A 21,563-nucleotide genomic window follows, 5' to 3' on the forward strand; every position below is an offset into this window, starting at 1 on the left:
TTTAAATAACCACAGCACTAAAGGGCACAGCCTGCAAGAAGGCAGCCTTCAGCACCAGCCTCTCCACCCTGCCTGCACCTCTAAACACCCCCCTCTGCCCACACTATCCTTGGGGAAAAGGTCTCCACTCTCAAAGGACCAGATCTTGTCTTCAGTTCCAGTCTATGCGAAGCATACAGCATTTGAGATGCTGAAGCCTGAATGTGCAGTGAATTCACCCCTGCTCCCCACAGTTCAGCACAGACATCGCATCAGAAGCACTAAGAACTGACCTGTGCTGCCACTGCCTTTGTCTCCATTTGGTTTGATGGCAGTAGACAAGAAAAAGGTCACTTCTTTCTGACTTCCTAACAGCAGTAGGTGCTGAAACAGTAAAAAATGAACCGCCAGCTGCTGCTTCTCACATCGAAACTGTTGCATACATATTTATTGTGCTGATTAAACAGATTTGCTATTCTACAGTAAAACAGGGAATTAAAGCACTGGATTTGCAATTTTGTTACCAAATTACAATTCATAAATATTTGAGAAAATAAGGGCATTTACATATACCATTAGTGAGAAAGCACAGTTGTTGCGTGGCTGCCACTTGCTATCAAAACCCAGAATACCATGGTCCAAGTGCTTAGGTCACAGCTGCATCCTAAAATGACAGCACACTGAATCCACTTCTCCTGGCAGGATATATTTTTATTAAGGGTCAGTATAAACTCCAAAAGAAGCTCTGTATCTTTTTTTATCACTATCCACCCACTATAGAAACAGTCTCTAAATTAAATGTAGCTGAATTTTTAAATTCAGGTTCGAGGCACAATGCAAGTATCTGACATTTATAAGGCTATTGGGTAATTTAAATTCATCAGAGTAGCTATAAACATGTATTGATGTGCTCAGTGGAGAAATGCAGCCCTGCATTATAGGGCTAGATCCCAGAAAATATTATATACAGTATTTTGGCTCTTTTCTGCCAACAGTTCCTTCTAGATGTAGATGTATGAAAAACATTTAGCATTTAAAAATATTCTGTATTTAAGTGTCCAGCTAAAAAGTAAACTTTTCAGTAATTACTATAGTAGTGTTTATTGCAAACTTGATACTATTTTTCCTATTCAGCATTATCAAGTCCATTCGCAAATGCACACTTTATAACAAAATGATAAATGGAGTATCCATGGAGTTATTTGAGAGTGAGCTGTATTACACAAGCAAAATATTAGAGAAGTTTCTGCACAATGGAGGTAGGAATGAGACGTTCCAGATTATACAAGGGTTTCTGGTCTGCCTCTGTTGCCACAGGTTTAGTTCTGCTTTCATCTGACAAAACAGATTTTCAGTTATCACTCTTTAAACTTTGTTGTGATAGCATTGCCTACTGTGTAGTAACGATATAAATAATGTACATTTCAATCCAGCATTTCAGCTGGCTCTTCAGACAGCTGAAGTGAAAACCCTACATGGTTGAGCCAGAAATACCTATTAATGCAAGCACAATTTCAAGTATGATTTCTCACACAAAAGTAAGAATCTGCAGCTCCTATAGAAATTCAATAGATTCTTTTACTTTACAAGACATTTTGGACTATGAGAAGAACACTCACACAATCACACTGTTCTTTCATTTTGAAAGCGACAGTCTTCTACAATGTGCAAAATGAGACACACACTCCGTTCCAGTCAGTAAGTCTATTTTGCTGAACTGGCTAGCTGTCCCATTCTCCATTATACTGATCATTGTTCTCCTCTTCAGAATCAGCAGACACTTTCTTAATTCTCTGGATGGCTGCCTTAATGCTTCTCTCCAGATCATTAGTGGGTCCTTTGCTGACATCTTTCTCAGTATGTGGATTCACTTTTCTCAGTTTAACTCCTTGCCTTATAGCAGAGAGGATGTTGTCTTTCAGAGAGGCATATGGATTTGGCTGTTCCACTTTGCGAAGATGAACTTCACTGCGTTTTAGAGAAGCCAAAACCTCATCCATGGAACCTGCAATAGATAAATCTATTGTTACCAGAAGAAACAAGGCAACCACACTTAGAGGTATGAAACCCTACCCAAGTGTTCAGGGTTCTTCCTTTTGTCTTTGCTAGACAGGAAATAGTCTGTTCTGGCACAGACACTTTCAAGCATCTGCAACACCAGGCTCTGGAACTGCTTTTAAAAAGCAGTTAAAGCTTTTATATTTTGAATTGAGAATCCAATGCCTCTTCAACATTATACAAGGTTGTGCTCTAAGGAAGAAATTATACACAAAGGAGGATGCTTCTTTTTCATTACAACTTTATGGGCTTTCAAAAAAATTTCACTGAACCAAAAAATCTGTTGTATTCTGCATTAGAAACGACCTACTATTCCTTCTAGCTTGCTCAGATGCCTGCTGGGACTGTCAATTGCATTTTTGCTCAGCCAAGAGAAAAATGAAAAGATCTGAGTAGAAGGGCTTGAAACTGCACCACTGAAGTCAGTGGGAGCCAGATCAGACCCTAAGCAGGAAGCCAGGCAGCTCTTTTCTGTATAGACTTAAAAAATAATTCCCATTTTACAACATGATTTAAATCTCAGGCGTATGTTTCTGAACTTCAGACCACAAAGGACACCATACTGAGAGAGCTTCCACTAGTTCTCTTGATACACGCTGTAATTTGCGTTCTACTCCTTCTGTTAGATTCTTTGTTGCTAGCTTCAGACTGTCGGACAGGGAGGCAGTTTCCCAGGACAGCAGTCGACTCCTACAGCCACAGGTCCAGACCATCTGTGCCTCACAGCTGGAAGTATTTTTGCCATGCACAGTACCTAAGATTATGTGATTAACATCAAGCACTTGAAACATAACATTCTGCTAAATCTTGTGGTACCTTCAGAGACTGAGATGCCAGAAAAGGATCAAGCAAAGATGCACCAAGCCTTCAAGTAAGAAAGTCTTAAGTCTATTGATCAAACCAGCTGCCTGCTAAAAGACTAGTGAGACTAACAAATTATGAAAGAAGTTCCCTGTGGAAAGTACGTTAACTCATTACAGACAGTATTTTCAACACCAGAATATTAAACTCTCCTGGCTTTTTGTGTACAAAGACATGAGTAGTCCATGTATAACTAAAACCAACCCCTTTACAAAGCTGTTTCAGTAAGTACCTGTGGCAGTATTTTATCAATTACTATTACAGCAATTAACAAGCTGGCTTTCTTCATGGAATAGGTGTAAACAACCAAGCAGATCTCTCCAATAAAGACTTCAATAAACTAAAAGGGATTTTTCTTATCCAAAAATAATGAAAGGACATCAACGTTAGGCTGTGAATGGTAGTAAATATTAGCTACTAGCAAGGCTGTTCCAGTAGCAATCAGACTACTCTGGTGTACAACCCCTGGTGCTAATCAAAGCTTCTTCAGAGTGTCTGCGGTAGAGTTATTCCGCAGACCTCTCAGACTGAAGACTTTACACTGATCCACTGGATGCACAGTAGTTCCTCATGGTAATTTGACTGTGTCAGCCCTTCAACTGCTCATACTTCCTGCACCTTGGAAGAACTGAAAATGCTGAACTTTCCTTGGTGTTTCTGCCTGCGGATTGCCTCTTAACTGAGAGGATACAGAGACTGCTTAGACTATTCACAAAACATCTGAAAAGGAAAAGGAATGTACCACATTTAAAGACATGCTTCATTCTAGCAAAAGCTCCACTGTGAAAAATGACAATAAAAAATTGCTGCCTTCCAACTCAGATCAATCTCCCTGACATAGTCAAAATATCTGCTTGCTTTAGAGATAAAAATAAACCTGTTCAGATGTAACCAGTGCAGCCTCGGGAGGCTGCTGAGCTCTATTCTCATTCAAACTACTGTTTCGATTGCTGAGTTCAGCCTCCACGTACACCTGCGTGATCTTGCCAACAAAGCAGAGGTGTAACAGAGCAGAATTTTGGCCCTGGGAATATTAGTATGCCAAAGCTATCCACCTGCCCTTCAAATCCTGGTTGACTTCTGCATGAATTCTCTTAAGAAACCTTAATCTAGAAACCACACAAATTGTAAGTGGACACAGTATGTGCATACCTTACAATGCAAACAGCCCAACTGCTAGCTCTGTAGTACATAAATCAAGAACACTAAAATGTAGCCTTAGTACAACTACCAGTTTGCCCACAATGATCTTCTGACTGGGCAGGTGATTAATCCTCAACCAAAACAACACCTTCAGTTCACAAGTTGTAAAACTGTGGCAAGAGCAAACCTAGTAGCAAAAGTTGCTTCTCACCAAGCTTGAATAAACTCCCTCTCCTTGGAATTTCTTCTGACACCTAACCTCTTACAGCAATGGGATTTTCAGCTTCATGAGAAATGCAGGTCCTGAACCAAGATCTCCACAGAATAGTGCTGTGATTAAGTATGGTTTAAACTAACTTGTAAGGCTGTACTTAATAAATATAGGATTACAGTGGAGATTCAAAAGTCCTAAAATACTGACCTGTCCCATTTGGCAGCACTCCCCAAAAAATGCTTGAGTCACACTCTCTGAGTATCAGTACCCTGTGAAGTGTATCACAAAGGATACACAAATCACTGTTACTCATTTAATATCCTGAGTTATGGTCAGTGTTACTGTACATGGTTTCTTAGACTCAGCTTTTCAAGCGCTTCATTCTTTTGAGCAAGACTGCACACTATTCGTGTCCAGAGCCAGAGGGAGGGAGAACAGGAGGCAGCACAGGAAACGAAGGGAAAAAAAAAAGACACCAGTGTTGAGCCTTCTTACCTATACAATCATTTAAAGACCTCCTGGATGAGTCATCCTGTTTGTGCAGTGCAGGGCTTTCTGTGGGGTTATTAGAGCTGAGGGGAAGTGGCTTATCCTCTGTTGCTGATAGTGTCTTTAACTGAAGAGGTAAGGGGGGAGGTGGGGGAAGACGGGGTCGGAAAGGTAAGGGAGGAGGTGAGGGAGGTAGGGGACGTGGGAGTTCGAGAGGTAAGAGGGGAGGTGGGGGAGAAGGGGGTAAAGGAGGAGGAGGTGGAGGAGGTGGTGGTGATGGTGGTGAGGCTGGAGAGCCCATCAATCCCTCACTGTGCTTTTGCTCCTCTGTGTCACCATCAGTAACAAGAATCTGGACAGGGACATCTGCTGGGGTATTTTGTTGCAAAGCTTTTGATTCCCAGGCTTCTACTAGCAGTATACTCTTTGGCTGCTCTGGAGCTGCCCTTGCTCTTGACGAAGGTGCAGGGGACCGTACTGCAATCTGTTGAGTGATGCTTCGTGGCAACTTGGGACTGAGAGGCAGAGGACGAGATGTTTTCAGAACAACATGAGCTGGACACTTCTGTAAAACAAATCATAAGGCAGGAGGTCACACCTCCACAGGACTGGCCAAAACATCAACCCCTAAAAGAGACAAAAAACCACAGAGTACAGACCTGTCCCACCCACCTACTGAAGCAGAAAATTCAACCCTGAACAAATTTAAATGAGTATCAAGGTATTTCTTTCAAAGCCATTTCTTTGGTTCTTTGCAACAGGTTCTGCACCTGGAAACTTTATCCTTAGTGGATTTAACCCTCTTGACACATACATGCAACTCTATTTTAGGCTATCCAAACAGTTATCTCTGATTTGGACCATGCTCACACATGAGCTATAGCTACTTTCTGTTGTTGTGTTTTGACACCATTTAAGTCTACTGTAGTTCACAGTACTTACCTCCCTGAATGCTTTCAGCCTCTCCAGTGTTTTCTGACGTTCCTGACTTATCCACGCTTTTTTCTTTTTCTCCTCTTCTTTTTGCTTGTCCCTCTTCTGCATTAAAACACAAGTGAGTCTTAGTGTGTGAAAATATGCAGCTGCCAGGTTCTCGAAGGCTGCTATTCAGTACTCACTATCTGTATGCTGTGATGCTGCTGGAAGCGTTTTTTGCTCTCTTCTGCCTGTTGCAGTCTCTGCCGATGGTTTGCCTCACATTGATCCTGGTAGAACACAAGAATTCATGTAATCCTTGGTTAGTTCACTTTTACTGTGCATCATCCGTGACATTAACTCCTGTGTGCAAGCCACTAAACAGCGACCAAGGCTGAGTACTTGGCTCTGCCAAGGATGGCTAAGCTCAACTAGTGGCAGATGTGAGACCCTGAAAGTGAAGTCTGTGGGACTCTGCCATGACTAAAGCCAATGGAATCTTTTGCTCTCCTAAGTAATGACAGGGCTACTCATACTGCAGAGGAAACATACCCAGATCTGAACTGATCCCTCTGTCTTACACTCAGGTTAAAAACCAAAGAAAAAGGGAGAAAAGAAGAAGAAGAAGAAAAAAAAAAAATGGCAGCAGAAATGAGGTCTGAAGACATTTCCCCCAGGTACCAGCTGGAGGGAAGGGCTGCAAAGACATGAAGAAGGCTGCAAGAGGGAAGTTAGCAGGGCATTACAAAAATGCAAGGCTACTTTCCCAAGTACAAAAGCCAGGGAAGCAGAAGCAAAGGTCTGGGAAGCACAAGGAATGCCTAGCAGGGGCACCTTCTGTTAGTGACAAGTGCCGCAGAGAAGCTGCAGGCTTCAAGATCTTCTCTGGGAGTCGCTATTTGTCACTGTACAGAGGGGGATTATCCACATGGCTGGGCAAGCATTTGCAAATCATCTGGTATTTGGCTTCAGTGTTACATAACCAAGAGAGCAATTAAGTGAATGAAAACAGAAGCAAAGGAAGTGTCTGCCGGGAAAGCAGTTGCAAGCAAGAGACAATGATGGCTCACAAAACATTTCCAGCATCATTCCCATTTTGCCCAGGCTAGTGACGAGTACAAGGCCTAACAGACAGAACCTAAACTCTGCTCCCCGCCCCAGCAGGACTGTGCAGGTGTAAGGTAAGCTCAGCTCACTGGGAAGGTTAAGAGTCAATTATGATCTCACTTGCGTCTTCCTCATGTTCTACTCTGAATGGGAAACAACAGAAAAAACTGCCCCTTGCACAGAACTGAGAGGCTGGACAGAGAATTGCAGCAGTTAAATTTTCCCCTCTCTCCCATTCAAAGTTGAAGTATCACTGTGTGAGCTGTTTTGTGACTGCAGCTTCCTTCCTTGCAGGCCAGGTTTCCTCCTGTACTGCAGCTGCTTTGTAAAGGCTGCCAGGGCAAAGCTCCAGCAAAATACAGCAGGGATCTGGTGAGGTTCAGGTGATAAGGGAACACCTCCTGGGTCACCCATGTAAGTTTGTGCTCTCTTAATAAGCTAGAGAGGTACCTGCACCACACAGTGGAGTGTAAAGCTGACTTAAAATCACATGGCCCCGCTTCCTGTTTGGAGGCCTTGGCACTGAGTCACATATCACTTTGTATGCTCCACCCAAAGTTTCCCTACTTGCTTCCTGTCCGTCCCTCGTGAGTCAAGATATCGGCTAAAGAAAATGCACATCTCCAGGACTGCATTTACTTTTTTGTTCCTGAGGTAGGCTCTCCTCGCACAGACAGTCCCACGCTTTGTCTCCAACTGCTTAGTCTTCTGCCTCAGCATCGTCATTTCTGACAAGTTAGCGTAATGTTGTCCCATTGTCTGTTCAATGACCTTGAGCTCCTCAGGATTTTCACATGTATCATAGTAAACAACTTCATCCTGTTTCTCTAAAAAGGCATTTGGCATTTTTTTAAAAACCCAAAAATTGCCACAGTTATTTAAACATTTAAAGAACTAAAGACATTTTAAAAGCCACTGAAGGCAGCAAGTTAGTTATTAGAAAATGTAATGCTCCAGAGCAGAGCTTGGTCCTTCAAAGTCTTACACAAACATGTCATGTTACTCACAGGGGTGCTTTGCAGGATCAAATTTATGCTGTTAGCATTTGTTGTTATTTAGCTTCCTCTTTCAAATGTCTCTCTGTGCTTTAACTCCTACTTTCAGCAACTGGAGTTCTCCTGGAAGTTGAAGACTGTTCTGATGAACACTGGGTGACTTATTTTACTATTTACCAGGTTGTGATTATGCAACAAGCAGGAGCAACGTTTACATCACAGTGTACACAGCAACAGAGAATTCATAAGCACCAATAAGCATAAACAAGACTGGTGCCTAATTTGGTCATAAACATGTTATGAAGAGACACTGAAACAGGAATATAGCAGTACTCAAGTACCACCTAGCTATAATCACCTCTTTTTGTCATTACAGGATAGAATCTTATAATTTCTACATGTTAAATTACAACAGATTTGCGATGCATTTCAGGACCCATTTCAGCAGGTCACAATATCCACAGTTTCTATGCATATGCATTGTACCTATGAGAGCAGTTAAGTACTGTCAATGAGTTATTTCATATGCTGGACCAGTGCATGCACGTATCACAGCTGCTGTCAGGATTAGTGAACAGTGTGGCTTTTTTTTTTTTTTTAAACTTGTGTTATCAAATTAGTGTCCAATTAGTCAGATGACAAAATATCAGATGGTGCCATGTCATCAGTGTTTCCCAATGATGCTTTCTACTATTGAGACCTGAGCAATGATAATAAACCTGTTTTATTGTTAAATGAAAACAGAGCAGGCTGCATCACTCCTGTGTTTTGGATATGTGCTTAAATATTTGTTTCTTCTTACCTTGAATCTGTCTCCTTAAAGTATCCGTCTGTACAATAAGCAGCATCTCTTCATGTTTCAATATTTCAAGCTGTACATTATATAATTCCAGCTGCATTTCATAATACTGTATTTCCAGCTCCTCCACTACAGTTAAGTTCTCTTCTTGTTCACTGAGGTTCTCCATCTGTGTTTATAGAAAATAAAAAGCATTAATAACAAAATACACAACATGAAACATGCATGGACGCACAAGCACCAGTACAGAGCCTGGCCTAACTGGTAGCTACTTAGATGCTTTGGTATGGAAACAGCAGAACATTAGAAATGGCTTGGAGCAGAAACTCAGAGGAGCAAAAAGTCTTATGTACCTAAAGTGTAATTTTATCTTAACGCTACCAGGAAAGACTTCATTATAATCTGAACAAACAATACTGCTCCTGAAAGCAATTATATATGGTGCAGTACACTACTCTTGAAAAATAAATATCAACTATTCCTAGCAGCAGTCAGATGCCATCAAATCAAGAACATCAGAAGATGAAAATTAAATAAGTATCTTTATTTTGCAGTGCCATGTGAAAATATAATATCTAGTCCTTATCTCCCTAACAATTTTAAAGGTTATATCACAAATCCTAACATCACACTTGAACTGTAAAAGCATGTATCTTCTGCTAAGCGTGCCCAACATGCAGGAGCAGTTTTAAAAGAAATTGGAGACATGCATTTTTCCACAACTGTCGTGGTTTGAGCCCAGCCGGTAACTCAGAACCACACAGCCGCTCGCTCACTCCCCCCCCCCCCTTCTTCCTCCCCCCGCTCCCGGAGGGATGGGGAGGAGAATGGGAAGAATGTAACTCCCACGGGTTGAGATAAGAGCAGTCCCGCAACTAAGGTATAACACAAACCACTACTGCTACCACCAATGATAATAACGATTAGTGAAATAACAAGGGGAGAGGATACAATTGCTCACCACCCGCCGACCGATACCCAGCCCGACCCGAGCAGTGATCAGGGCCTTCCGGGTAACTCCCCCCGGTTTGTATACTGGGCATGACGTGCTGTGGTATGGAATACCCCTTTGGCTAGTTTGGGTCAGGTGTCCTGTCTCTGCTTCCTCCTGGCTTCCCCTCCTCCCTGGCAGAGCATGAGACTGAGAAAGTCCTTGGTTGGAATAAACATTACTTAGCAACAACTAAAAACATCGGTGTTATCAGCGTTGTTCCCAGGCTGAAAGCTAAAAAACACAGCACTGCACCAGCTACTAAGCAGGAGAAAAATGACTGCTATAGCTGAACCCAGGACAACAACTTAAAGCCATGTTGAAAAGCTAAGCCATTTCACAGACAAAGACTTTGAAAGTCTACATCCATGACCACTTTGGTAGGTTTTGAGCAGCCCTTCACACAACAGTGACAGAAAAGGCAGCTTTGCAAGGTCTTACGTTTTTCTGAATGCCAGCTCTCTTGTGTTTCAGGCACAACTCCCTAGCCCTCAGATGCTGAAGAGTTTCTTTAGCTAACATACATTTCAGGTTTTCTAGTCGTGGCATAGCTGATGCCCAGGTGGCTTTACCGAATCTTTCCTGATCTTGTTCCATCTGTTTGTGCATTCCTGCAGATTAAAACATTGCAATAAGTTATGAGAAATGCAGTGTACTAATACCCCTTGTGTGGTTTCCACTATAGCTACAGTACTTTAAAATGCTGATGCTATTTAAACAATTTCCGAAGGTTCCGTAGAAATTTCAAGACTAAAAGGTTAAATTTATGATTTTATATACGTAAGTAAAATACTTCATTATACCACTGCAACATGCCCTAACGTTTACACAGCAATTTACTCCTTGAGGCTTGCATATCAAGCATTAAAAGTGTACACGGTTTTTGTTCAGAAGCTTGTAGCCATAAGTCTCAGGCCTTGATAACATTTGTGTGCAAGCCAAACACAAGTTGCAAACCGAACTGGTTATAAGATACAAATCTTAAGTGAATAAAATGCTTCTTTCTTAAGCTGGACATTCATCCTAATCTCAGGGTCTGCAGAGAGAGACCAACAAATGTGGTAAGAAGAGCTCTCAGTCCCTCAAGTCAAGTATTTACAGAACCTTTTGTGTAAATCACTCCAATTACCTGTCAGAGCCTTTGAAGTTTCCTTGAAATAGTTCACAGTGATATCCTGAATGGAGCACACAGCATTCTCTGCTCGCTTAGTCCATTCTTCAGCATCTTTCTGCAAAGCTTCTACTCTTCTAGGCCCCAAATTATCATACTGTAAAGATTTCTGCAAGGAGACAAAATTCTGAGTTACCACCCAGTGGTGCAGCCTGCAGAGACATTTCAAGCAAGCCAGAGCATAGTGGCAAACATGACCTTTCCTTCCCTCACCTGTTCACAAAGCAAATCACTACTCATGCCTATGTACTACCTTGTTCCTCATTCTCTAGGCTAACTCACAACCTTTGCTCCGCAATCATGACCTCCCTCTAAACTTTGGATTAATTTATTCCCTAAAAAATTTTTAAACAATCCCTTAAAAATCATGTCCAACACAAGTGTTTTTAGTTGTTACTAAAAGTAACTCGAACCCACTCTTCTATGTGCAATGTTCTCTTCTATTTTCCCCCATGTGTTGACAGCACACTGCACTCTCAGGTTCTCCAGTTTGGCAGTTCTTTCACACAGGAAGGGATACAGAAATGTAAGAGAGTATTTTCAAGTCCACAAAGTGCACACGGATACAAAACTAGTATCCAAAATTTTTTTTTTTAAGAATAAGATTTCAAATGAGCCTAAATACCCCTTAGATTTCCTTTTTTTAATAGAGAAACAAACTTTGTTTAATCTCTTCCGATTTTCAGTTTTAGTACAGCATACTGGATATTTTATCTTCAGATTTAGACCTTCAATATCCAAGAACCTTAGTCTGAACTTAAAACTGTTCTGCTCTTTTCAAAAAGATTAATAGCTCACTTTAATTTTAACAGACTCTTTAAGAAAAAAAAAACCCAAACAAAAAAACACAGTAGCAGATGGCTGCCTTTAGCATGGGCATCGGAATTTTCAGTATGGGCTTCCAGTTTAAGATGCACAGAAAATTAAATGAAATCAGTGACAACCGACATGTTTTAACCTGTACTTCTGGCAGGTTATAGCACTAACAGAAAACTGCTTTGTGTGGTAAAGGTCTCCTCTGCCTTTTCTTCTACCATCACAATTAATTTAATCTGGTGCCTCAGCATTGCTGGGGGATGGCACTTGCAGTGCCACAAACTAATCCCACTGAAGGTGCCACAACAAAGGCTACTTAAATCTCTGTAAATTCAGCCTACCAGAGAGAAAACCCCAGAGAGCTGGAGCTTGGGGATGTTTTCCTTTTAGTTCCTCAAAACAGAGGGAAGTGGGGCACAGGTGGGAAGACAGCTGCAGTTCTATTCAAACAAGTACCATGGACTCTGCAAATGGTTCTGCCGTAACTCTGAATTTCTCAGTCACTTTTGGTGGCTTGCCGGGGGGGGAAAAAGAGAAGGTACAGACAGAAGTACAGAATGTTAAGTGATTTGAGTCTAAACCGCTCCAAGAGCAGCTGATGCCCTACTACGTAACGTGGCCTTTGACTCTGTAAAGGCAGACCTACCAGGATTTCCAGTTTGTATAGTGTTGCCAGCTCTCGCATATCTCTGAAGGGCTGCAGTAAATACTGGTAGAATTGTGTTGCCATGGTGACCAAATCCTGATAAGCTTTGTCTTCTTCTTCATAAACCTTCATCAAAGCCACCATTGTGTCAGCACTTTTATGCTGCTGAAGAATCTAATGGGATAAAAGGTAAATCAGTCTCAGATGCTTTGTGTGCTGACTAGTTCTGGTGGAAAGGCCCTGCCATTTGTCACTCGATGAGCAGGGAAGACCTCCCTCTGCACAGGAGCCACACACCAGGCATTCAGCAGCCACCCCTAGCTGGAAATATCTTTTAACACCTCACTGTTAAAGGCACCAACTGCTGCACATTGCACTGGGAGACTGCAAGGAGTATCACGCTAGATACTCCTAACAGCTGCATGCAGATGACTTTGTCGCTGCTTTTTTATGAACATGAATGGGAAACTGGGGAAATCTGTGTACTGGAAAGACAAGTAACATATTCTTAAACTAGCTCTTGCATCGCTTCCATAATTAGTAAATGCTTGACAGTATGAAATGAATTTCCGGATCCAGAATTGCTGACTTCGAGCATCAAATCAAACTGCCATTTAAAAACAGAAATTCAGAAACAGGTTTCTACTCCTGATATACCCTGCAGTTAAATTAAACAATTGTATATTTATAATAGGTTATTCTAATCTCAGTTCTAGTGATACTACACTTTGTAACTTGTAATTCTTCCATGGAAGAACTGCCTTCCTGATACACTAGTCCTTATTTAAGGTCTTTATTTGCTTCTGTGACAAAACACAAAGTTGGAAACTGCCCCCAATTGCATGTGTTTATTGGCACCAACTGAAGTGTCAAAGATTTCCTGACAGCAGCTAGCAGAAACCATGGTGTGCTCTATCTGCCAGGACAGAGTGAGCCAGCTGAGAGAACACCACTAAGTTCCACTGCGAAACACACACCTTCTTGGAAGGACAGTGTTTGCTCACAGCTCCATAAGGAGGGAAGGGAATAGGGGGTGTTTGATGCTACAACAATGAGAAATAGCATTAGAAACATAAGCTTGATTGTGTTGCAACTGAAAAGCACTGAAATTAAACCACCTTTGCTCTTGCCAGCTGAGCCTGGGTAAGGCAGCAGGAGCAAAGTTCCCAGCTGTGGAGGAATTTCCTCAGGGAAAATCTGTGGAAGTCAGCTCAAGAGCATTTCTTACCCATCCTCCCTCCAGGCCTGGCACAGGGAGGACAGGGGAACAAGAGCATATGAACTACAACATTTCCAGTAATCCCACAAGTCCCTTGGCCTCTTGGGCTTCCCCAGGAGCTCGTGGCAGATCAGACACAGTCCTAGATGTGCCTGCAGCAATTTAACGGTCTGCTTTTCCCTCCACAGTATCAAAGCCAAATAGAAACACAATAGTTCACTTTCTGGTTCCCATACTCCAAGCCAGTAGTGAGGGTCATGCTGCTCCTGGAAGATGTTTACAGCAATTAAGAGGGGAAGTATTAATGAAATGTTGAAGTCAATTCATGAGACAATTATTCATTACAAAGGGTTGAGGAGAGCACATTTTGTCTGTTTTAAAGTAAAATCCTTGCTTTTACACAATCTGACATTCTTTTCATGGAATTCTGTTTCACCATTAGCCTAACTGACTCCTCTGGTTGCTGTAACAGTATTGCACTTGGGTTTTTTCCTTTGTCTTTGAACACACATGTGAAAAAAGTATTTACACAATACTACTCTCTTCCATCTTGTACATATATCTTCTGTGTTCTTCAGAATCAATTTCCTGGCCCAGAGGATGAAGTATTTGAGAAGGACCTGGATACAAAAGGGGAATAAGGATGCTCTGATACTGAAGGCTAGCTTAGCACCGAAAGAGGTAGGGTTTATGTCTTGAATCCTGCATAACTTGGTCTAGACTGCAATTAATTTGTGTCCCTGTTAGGCCTGCAAGGGCCATGAACTACTATAATCAGTTACAGACACTATAGCTTTTGTACACAACAGTGTACATAAAGTTCATGTAAAGTTGTGGTTTTAAAGTGTCTTTCTGAAACAGTAATGTTGTTACAGCTGTTAAATACTGAAGTGAAATAGGAAACAGAAGGCTAAAGCCAACTGTTTTAACTTTCCTCCAAAGCATGATCACTTTCATAAAATACCTTTTAGCTTACTTTGCCAGGAAATAAACTGCAAAGATACTACAAGAAACCAGAGCAGGAACACACTGCTGAGCTTGAAGTATCTGTAAGCTCTTGTTTTAACATACTAATGTCCTAATTGCAAGCATGTTACTAGATACCATCCTTTAAACTTACGCTTATTACAAGGGGGAGAGAGGGGGAAATGCAGGAACACATCTACAGCAAGAAGAAACTTATGGCACTAAAGGCAGAAAGGGCTAACAGCATTAGTTCATACAATCACTAGGCCAGAATTTGACATTAAAAAACCATAACGCAATTTCTCTGACTACAAATCACCTATTTGGCATACGTCAATAGCTAAGTTTATTTTTAATAATGACTGAGAATCCCCCAAGAAATTACTGCAAACAGGCAGTGTGAGACCTTCACAGGTTAGAAGATGAGAGCATGATAATACTCTCCCTTTCGGTTTCCATCCCATCCATTGCACAACACTGCTGGGTATTTTTAGCAAAGTGTTTTTGCAGGAGCACATGCAGATTAAGTAAGTGCCCCAATGTCTCATACAGGCTGCCCACCGGCACTGGCTTATTCCTCCACTTAACAAAGCAACACTCAAGGACTGATGACACTCAGCTCCTGAGAAAGTTGACTTGGTGGTTTCCAGACAATCAAAAGTGTTTGTGTAAGCACTAATGTGAACACTGGGCAATACTATAAGCAAGACAACATTAGTGACTTGGTCACCCTTGCTCACATCACCCAAATGTGAGTCTGACCTGAGTGACTGCAGCTCTTGCAGCAGAGGCTGCCGGCCTCACACATGCAACTCCCAGGTGAGAAAGAGGTGCTAAAACTGAGGTGCACCTGCGGGCTATGCTGCAGCACAAAGCGGTCAAGGTGGTCCTACACCTTCTCTGCCTGCAGCACCCACACCCCGCTGTGCTCCCTCGGAGAGGGCAGGCCCAGCCCGGAGGTGTCCGCTGGATCCGTCAGCGGGGCCGGCCCAGGCCGCTGCCCCGCTCAGGCCCTTCCACCCTCCGCCCGGCCCCGGGGCCCGTACCCGCCTCAGGGCCTCCTTGGCCCGGGCCAGGTGGCAGCGCAGGGCCCTCGCTCGGAGCTCGTGGAGACTCTCGAAGTACTCATCGTCGCAGCGGCGGTCGGCGGCGAAGAGGGTGTCCAGCACCACACGGCCGCCGCAGAACTCCAGGGCCCAGCCCAGGTAGAGCTCCAGCTCCCGGCACAGCTCCTGCACCTCGGCCTCGCTCGGCACCGTGCCGCCGGGGAACAGCACGGCCCAGAGCCCGCCGGTGGCAGCGCCGGGCAGCGTGGACGGCAGCGCGGGGAAAGCGGGCTCTAGGCGCGGACAGACGGCCGCCAGCTGCTGATGGACGCCGCGTAGGGCCGGCGCCGAGAAGAGACCGGCCCAGCTCTGCGGGGCCTGCGCCGCCGCCTCCGCCCGGCCGTGGCAGGTCACGGCGAACGCGCCCTCCACGCCGTTCCAGCCCACGAGGAAGCGGAGCCGCGGCGGCGGCTGGGGCTCGGTGAAGGCGGTGTCTCGCACGGCCACCCACCCCTCCAGGCTGTCCGGCTGCGGCTCCATGATGGCGCACCCGCGGAACGAAACAGAAACCGCCCGACCTGAACAGCGCAGCGCGCACCCGGCGAGGGGGCGGGTCCAGCGTATGACGTCACCGGCAGCTCGCGGCCCCATTGGCTGATGTCGCCCCGGGGGGCGGGACCAAGGCGCGGCCTGGGGCGGAGCGGGCGGGCTCACATGGCGGTCACAGAAATAAACAGTGGCCGGGAGGGAGGTGAGGGGCGTGCGGCGGGTGCGGGGCGCCCCGAGTGTGCAAAAACCGGTGGTTTCTGTGAAATAAGCAGTTATTTCCGTGGCGAGCGGCGGGCCGCGGGCACAGGCACACACAGCCCTGCGGGAAGGAGCACAGGCGTTAGCTCAGTGCACCCCCAGGGCCTGAGCCCTTGCTCGCTAAGGGAAGGCTGCCCCGTGCCAGCGGTTTTTCTCCCAGCCATCATTCCCGTGAATTCCCGGCTAAATCTCACAAGTTGTTCCGTTCTCTGAGCCCGATGAATCCTCACACTCCTTCCCCACGCTTTGAAATGGGGGTCACGGGTGGCCTTCCAGCCCAGAGGCCATACCCACAAACCGCCTTGCAGTCAAATGGTGCTTGTCCTTAGATCAACTAAGTCCTAAGGTCATCATACTTATTATACCAACTCTGAGGGGAGTGGAGAGCAAAGGCACATATCTCTTATTCAGGCCTTGTGTGCAAGGCTGAATTTAATTCATGGTAAAAGTGGTATATTTTAGTCTATGGAAGCAAAGCTGACACTACTAAATTTTCAATAAATTAAGGCTTGCAAGATACTGCAGCATAACAGCGTAAGGGCAAAAATGAGTTGTCATTTGAAAAAGTAATAAAATCTGTCTGGCAGCATAAATGTTAACATTTCAGCAAAGGCTACCTCATTTCTGTGAAAACATTTCTGCTTTGATCTCACAGCTGATGGAGGCACTGTCAGCACTAATGAGATCATGACTACATGGGTAATTAACTTGTATTCCCTTAGCAAAACAGCAAACAATTGCGCTGCTAGAAATGTGAGGAAATGACACCAAGTGTAATTGGAAAAAAGAAGGAAAAAGCAGATCTGTGTCAAGATCCAACAGACGTTTCCCCTTGTGCTGTCCCTTGAACTCAAGATGCATATAATGCAGTGTTCTCAGACATGTTTAAAAAGGTCTTGCCAGCAAGGCTGGCTCAGTAGCATGTTCACAAGCGAAAGGTTATGTATGCTGGACAACTGTGGGTTTGAGCAGATACATAAAGCTCAAGTGCTACAGTAATCATAATAATCAGTGATATACAGCCTGCTTTTTATCAGGTGAACTGCTGCTGAGCGCAGACTGAAAGGATAGGTCTCTGTGAAAACCTGTCCTAGCTGGGCCACTGGCCGTGTTATTCACTATAATAGTTTTCCAGAGCTCTAGCATACACCTACAGGGTGGGATGTATGTATATGCACACAACGCTACAATTTCAGATATCTTTTAAATTCTGAATTTCAATGTTTTTTCTAGAATCTGATCTTGATTAGCAGAGTAAAGCTCTTGCTAATTTAATAGAGAAAATAACTTTGCCATTAAACATTTGCAAAGAACAGAACATTTAATTGTGCAGCAACGCTGTGTGCATCCAGCCATTTGAGCCAGTTTGTGCAGGATGCATGTTTTGTGTATCCCACACACAACACTCTGCATAGCACCACAGCTTTGGAAATCACACGTAAAGTCAATGACTGCACTCGGCAGGGTTTATTAATACCACCTCAGAAAGTGACAGGGTGCTCTGGCTTTAGCAAGAGCTCTCTGTAATTGTTCCAAGTACTTCAGGTCCAGGAATCCACCTTCAGAGCCTTTTCTCAGTGTATGACATTCATCCTGGTGACACTCAAGTAGCGTGCTGCTGAAGGACAGCTGGGGCACATCTATATTTGTTCCATTGCTCATTGCTGGCATGTCCCTATCTGAGCAAAGAGGCGGTCTAGGGTTACAGCAATGTCTTCCAATTGCAGTCATATGAAAGTGGCAGGGAATTGCTTTCATGTGAATTAATTTTTACTAGGGGAAATAAATGTGAAGTTTGATGCCATCTGAGCTATCAGAAGAATTTATGATGTCTTAAGATAGAAGGCAAGTTTTTAGGTAGTAACATTCTTTGTTATATATTTTTGATAACTGATGGTTACTGACTTGAACATTCTTCACTGTAATTGTATCTGTGCCTGTAAACTGAGCAATCATCTGAAAATCTTATTTAGGCAGCAGGGTTCCAGACGAGCTTAATTATGTTAATTTTAATTTATGTAATTTAATTTCATTTTACTGGGAAAAATACTTGTTAATTCACTTCTCTAGTTAGTAGTAGCTTCTAAAGCAAGCCTTATTGTTATAATTATGGAGAAAAAAGTTTTCGCAGGGGCCAGAGAACATTTCCTGGTATGTGTCAAGACCTTTTCTCTGTTTAATATGCTAGAATTTGCATGATTTATTTTATGCCTTTAGCATAAATACTATTTCTGCCTAACTTCAGTGTTTTTGTCTGTAGTAAGATATTGCTAGCTGTAGAATCCACACCCATGTCTGCAGTGCCAGAAGACAAACAGTGGACTTCTGTGTGTGTTTTCTTACCAATCTGGCAGGCTGGACTGTTTTCAGCCATTGGTATGAAACCAGAGAGTGGGAAGTTTCTTAGCATTTTTCACCAGTTTGAGAAGTTGCTTTCTAATAAGTCATTGACTGTGTTGACTTTGTTAGCTAAGTAATCCTTAGGAATATTGGCAACATATTGATGAAATTAATTTGATACAAGCACTCAGAACTACAAAGACCGTAAAAAGTAGTTTGAAAGCAAAGCTTATGTGAAAGCTTCTGCAGAAGCTCTGATAACCTTGATCACTGGCTGACCTTTTGTATTTTTTCTCTGAGGAAGTGGTTTTAAAGCTTTTATATACTTCACTTGACTAGGATTAGATGTAACTAGAGATTCATTAATATTCAGCTGAAATCTTGCCATGAACTCTTTTGCTTGTAGTAGTAAACTGCTGATGAAATCGACCTGACTAGTTTTGTGGCGTGATTTTGTTTCTGCTGGTGAACAGTGGAGGGCTGCAGGGACTTCGCAGCTCTGACGGAGAACTGTCTCTGTACTCACATTATTTCATGTGAGTTGTTCATTCATGCTGTTGTTCATACAGTCTGAGTAGAAAAAGTGAGCTTGGGGAGTCAGCATTAAAATTGCCTTGCCTTTAAGTTTCATGCATGTGCATCTACTTTATCATATAGCTTTGCATTTCACATCCATGTGTTTTCTTTCACACCTCCCACATTGCACAGAATGGACAAAGTGTGCAAGCTCCAGGTCAGAGCAGACTTCTCTCAATTTACAGATCAATGACCTGCCTTGCTTCCTCATTACTGTATGCTTTATCATGGAGATCATAATCAATCTTTTTTCTGAGCTTCATTTATGTTAAAACATGTATTTTCACAGCACCTGAGAACCCCTAAAGGGCAGTATTTTAGGTTGTTTTATAGAAAGGACTCAAGACCTGGACTGAGAGTAATGTTAAAAGAAACCTCAAGTTTCAGTATCAAGAATGGCAACTTGAAAAATCCAGAACAGGATTTTTCACTGCATTTCCTAGTGCGTTATGTGGCATCAGTGGTTACAAGAGAGAGCATCCTGCAGTATGCCTAACTGATGGTTCAGAAAGAGCACCTGACAGCAGCTGAAGGGCGAGCAGACTTCAAACCAGGCCATCTCCAATTGTACAGAACAGCACTAAATACACGTGAAGCACAGTTGCACTGTTGAGCTGAGAACAGGAATACCCCACAGTTTGGAAATCAGACATCAGGGTCACAGGTGAGCCACTCAGAAAACATAGGATGCACACTAGAGACAGCTCTCTGCTGTGCTTTGCATGGAGGTGAGAAAAAACAAGCTTCCTGTGGCTTCCCTTCAGAAACCGGTTTTGGTCTTTCCCATGTCCACCTCCAGGCCCTGAGCAGTCCCCAGCCAAACTTATTCCATCCACATATTTTTAAGCAAGAAAAACTCATGCTTGATATCTGAGTATGTAGCTAAGGATCTTTCTTATCTTTTACAGGATTGAGACTTGTCATCTCAAAAGCCTCACTGAGGATACCAATGTCATCCAGATCTGGCAGCAAAAGAGAGTATGAAACTAGTGACCAGTCAACTGGTCATTCAGCATCTCCACCAGTCCCAGAGTCTAGCGAGACTGAGGCTGGAGGCCTGATATTTTATCACATGGATCTTTATGGCTCAAAGGAGAGGTTTGATATCTTTCCTGAAGAGCTATCTGGTCAAGGAGAAAGATCTCTGGGGGATACAAGAAGGGAATCTGCATTGAGTAGTGAAAAATTTCAGCACTCGCAAGAAGCTGGATATGACTTGGAAAAGGAGGTTGCAGAGTTGGCTAAGATGTATGGACTTGATGAGGATAGAGAAAAAGAGCTTGAGCTTCTTGGAGGACATCTGGAGGTGGCGGAGAGCAGGTGGCCACCTGCTCGCACAGAAAAAGCAAGATCACGAGGCTCCATGTATAATGCATCAAAAAGCAGCTTTCCAGTGAAAGATCAAAGTCAAAGCACAAAGCTTCAGGGACTTCCTGGTGAGGCTTCTCAAGATGAAGATGAGAGCAAAGCCAGAGCAGAAGATGAGGCCGAGAGCCCCATACGGTCCGGAGAGGGGCTCAGCAGCAGCGGCATTTCAGATGAGTGGAACAGTCAGGCTGTCAGTGAGGAGGAGGAATCAGGGGATGTTTTTTGTTCTACCTGCAAGATGCCAATCCGAGCTTTTGACAAACTGTTTGGTGAGCACAAGGATCACGAGGTGACTAAGCTCCCCAGTGCCATGGAAAGCGAAAAGGTAAGAGTAATACAAGTGTACTGCAGTGCCTCTGTAACAGTGTTCAGACATACTAAGAATCGTGCTGGGTGTTTTGGTAGGAGGAGATTCATAAAAACATGTGCAAGTTGGAAGAGCAGATTGCTCAGATGGAAAACTTTGCCAGTCACTTGGAGGAAATCTTCATCACTGTAGAGGTAAGACATTTTTTCTCAGGCTAACAGTAGTACTGGGGTTAAAAACGTTTTGACAGTCATAGTGTTAAGTTGTTAATGAGGTGAGTAGTTATAGTAACAGAGCACAGAGTTACCTTGGGGTTTGCCTAGACTGAAGTACTTAGGAAAATTCATCTTAATGAATTTTTAAACTGGGCTGGTAAAACCACACTAAGCATTTGCACAGACACTTGCATTCAGAAATAAAGGGACCCCTGCTCAGGTTATCTTAGTTTTAAATGGCCAAGGACCTGTGATCTGTCTAGTCCATCCAGAGTCTACCCCTTGCATTCACTTAGTAACACTTACAGATGTGCCACGTGTAAGCAAACCCTTGGAGCACCTTCACTGAGCTACAACACTTCATGCTCAGTTAATGTCAACTTGGCCGCCGGGGCACGATCCCAGCCGGCTGCAAGTCAAACTGAAGCAGTAACTAAAGGCACCTACTGTCTTTTCTCTGCCACACGTGGCACAGGACATCGGTGTCTGAACAGTAGGAAGCTGCTGGCAATAAAACCTTGCCTGCTCCTTAAAT

At 43.5% G+C, this 21,563-nt stretch overlaps 2 protein-coding genes across 2 annotated transcripts in view; one reads left to right on the forward strand and one right to left on the reverse strand.

Moving 5' to 3' along the window:
* Positions 1-16,013, reverse strand: WHAMM (WASP homolog associated with actin, golgi membranes and microtubules). Its single transcript, XM_030496730.2, has 10 exons — positions 15,416-16,013; positions 12,185-12,358; positions 10,681-10,831; positions 9,993-10,162; positions 8,564-8,729; positions 7,406-7,593; positions 5,863-5,949; positions 5,687-5,782; positions 4,751-5,309; positions 1-1,984 (listed from the first exon to the last, which is right to left on the reverse strand). Exons 1-10 carry the CDS (start codon positions 15,953-15,955, stop codon positions 1,701-1,703), a joined length of 2,415 nt encoding a protein of 804 aa, XP_030352590.1. The 5' UTR covers positions 15,956-16,013; the 3' UTR covers positions 1-1,700.
* The window catches only part of FSD2 (fibronectin type III and SPRY domain containing 2), a 20,773-nt gene continuing 15,182 nt past the window's right edge, over positions 15,973-21,563 (forward strand). Inside the window, exons 1-4 of the mRNA XM_030496731.1 lie at positions 15,973-16,166; positions 16,672-16,673; positions 20,047-20,831; positions 20,912-21,007. Of these exons, the coding sequence (XP_030352591.1) occupies positions 20,088-20,831; positions 20,912-21,007 (840 nt within the window). The 5' untranslated portion in view covers positions 15,973-16,166; positions 16,672-16,673; positions 20,047-20,087. The remainder of the gene's footprint in view (positions 16,167-16,671; positions 16,674-20,046; positions 20,832-20,911; positions 21,008-21,563) is intronic.

The sequence above is a fragment of the Strigops habroptila genome, chromosome 9 (assembly GCF_004027225.2).
Source record: "Strigops habroptila isolate Jane chromosome 9, bStrHab1.2.pri, whole genome shotgun sequence".
In the NCBI taxonomy this organism is placed as follows: Eukaryota; Metazoa; Chordata; class Aves; order Psittaciformes; family Psittacidae; genus Strigops; species Strigops habroptila.

What these genes read in the sequence shown, in the direction of transcription:
- WHAMM (XM_030496730.2), bottom strand. Translation starts at nt 15,955, where the DNA reads ATGGAGCCGCAGCCGGACAGCCTGGAGGGGTGGGTGGCCGTGCGAGAC. An exon ending in AACTTCAAAGGCTCTGACAG is followed by an intron (nt 10,163 to 10,680) that starts GTAATTGGAGTG and finishes TTTAATCTGCAG; the next exon opens with GAATGCACAAACAGATGGAA. An exon ending in AGCATCACAGCATACAGATA is followed by an intron (nt 5,783 to 5,862) that starts GTGAGTACTGAA and finishes GTTTTAATGCAG; the next exon opens with AAGAGGGACAAGCAAAAAGA.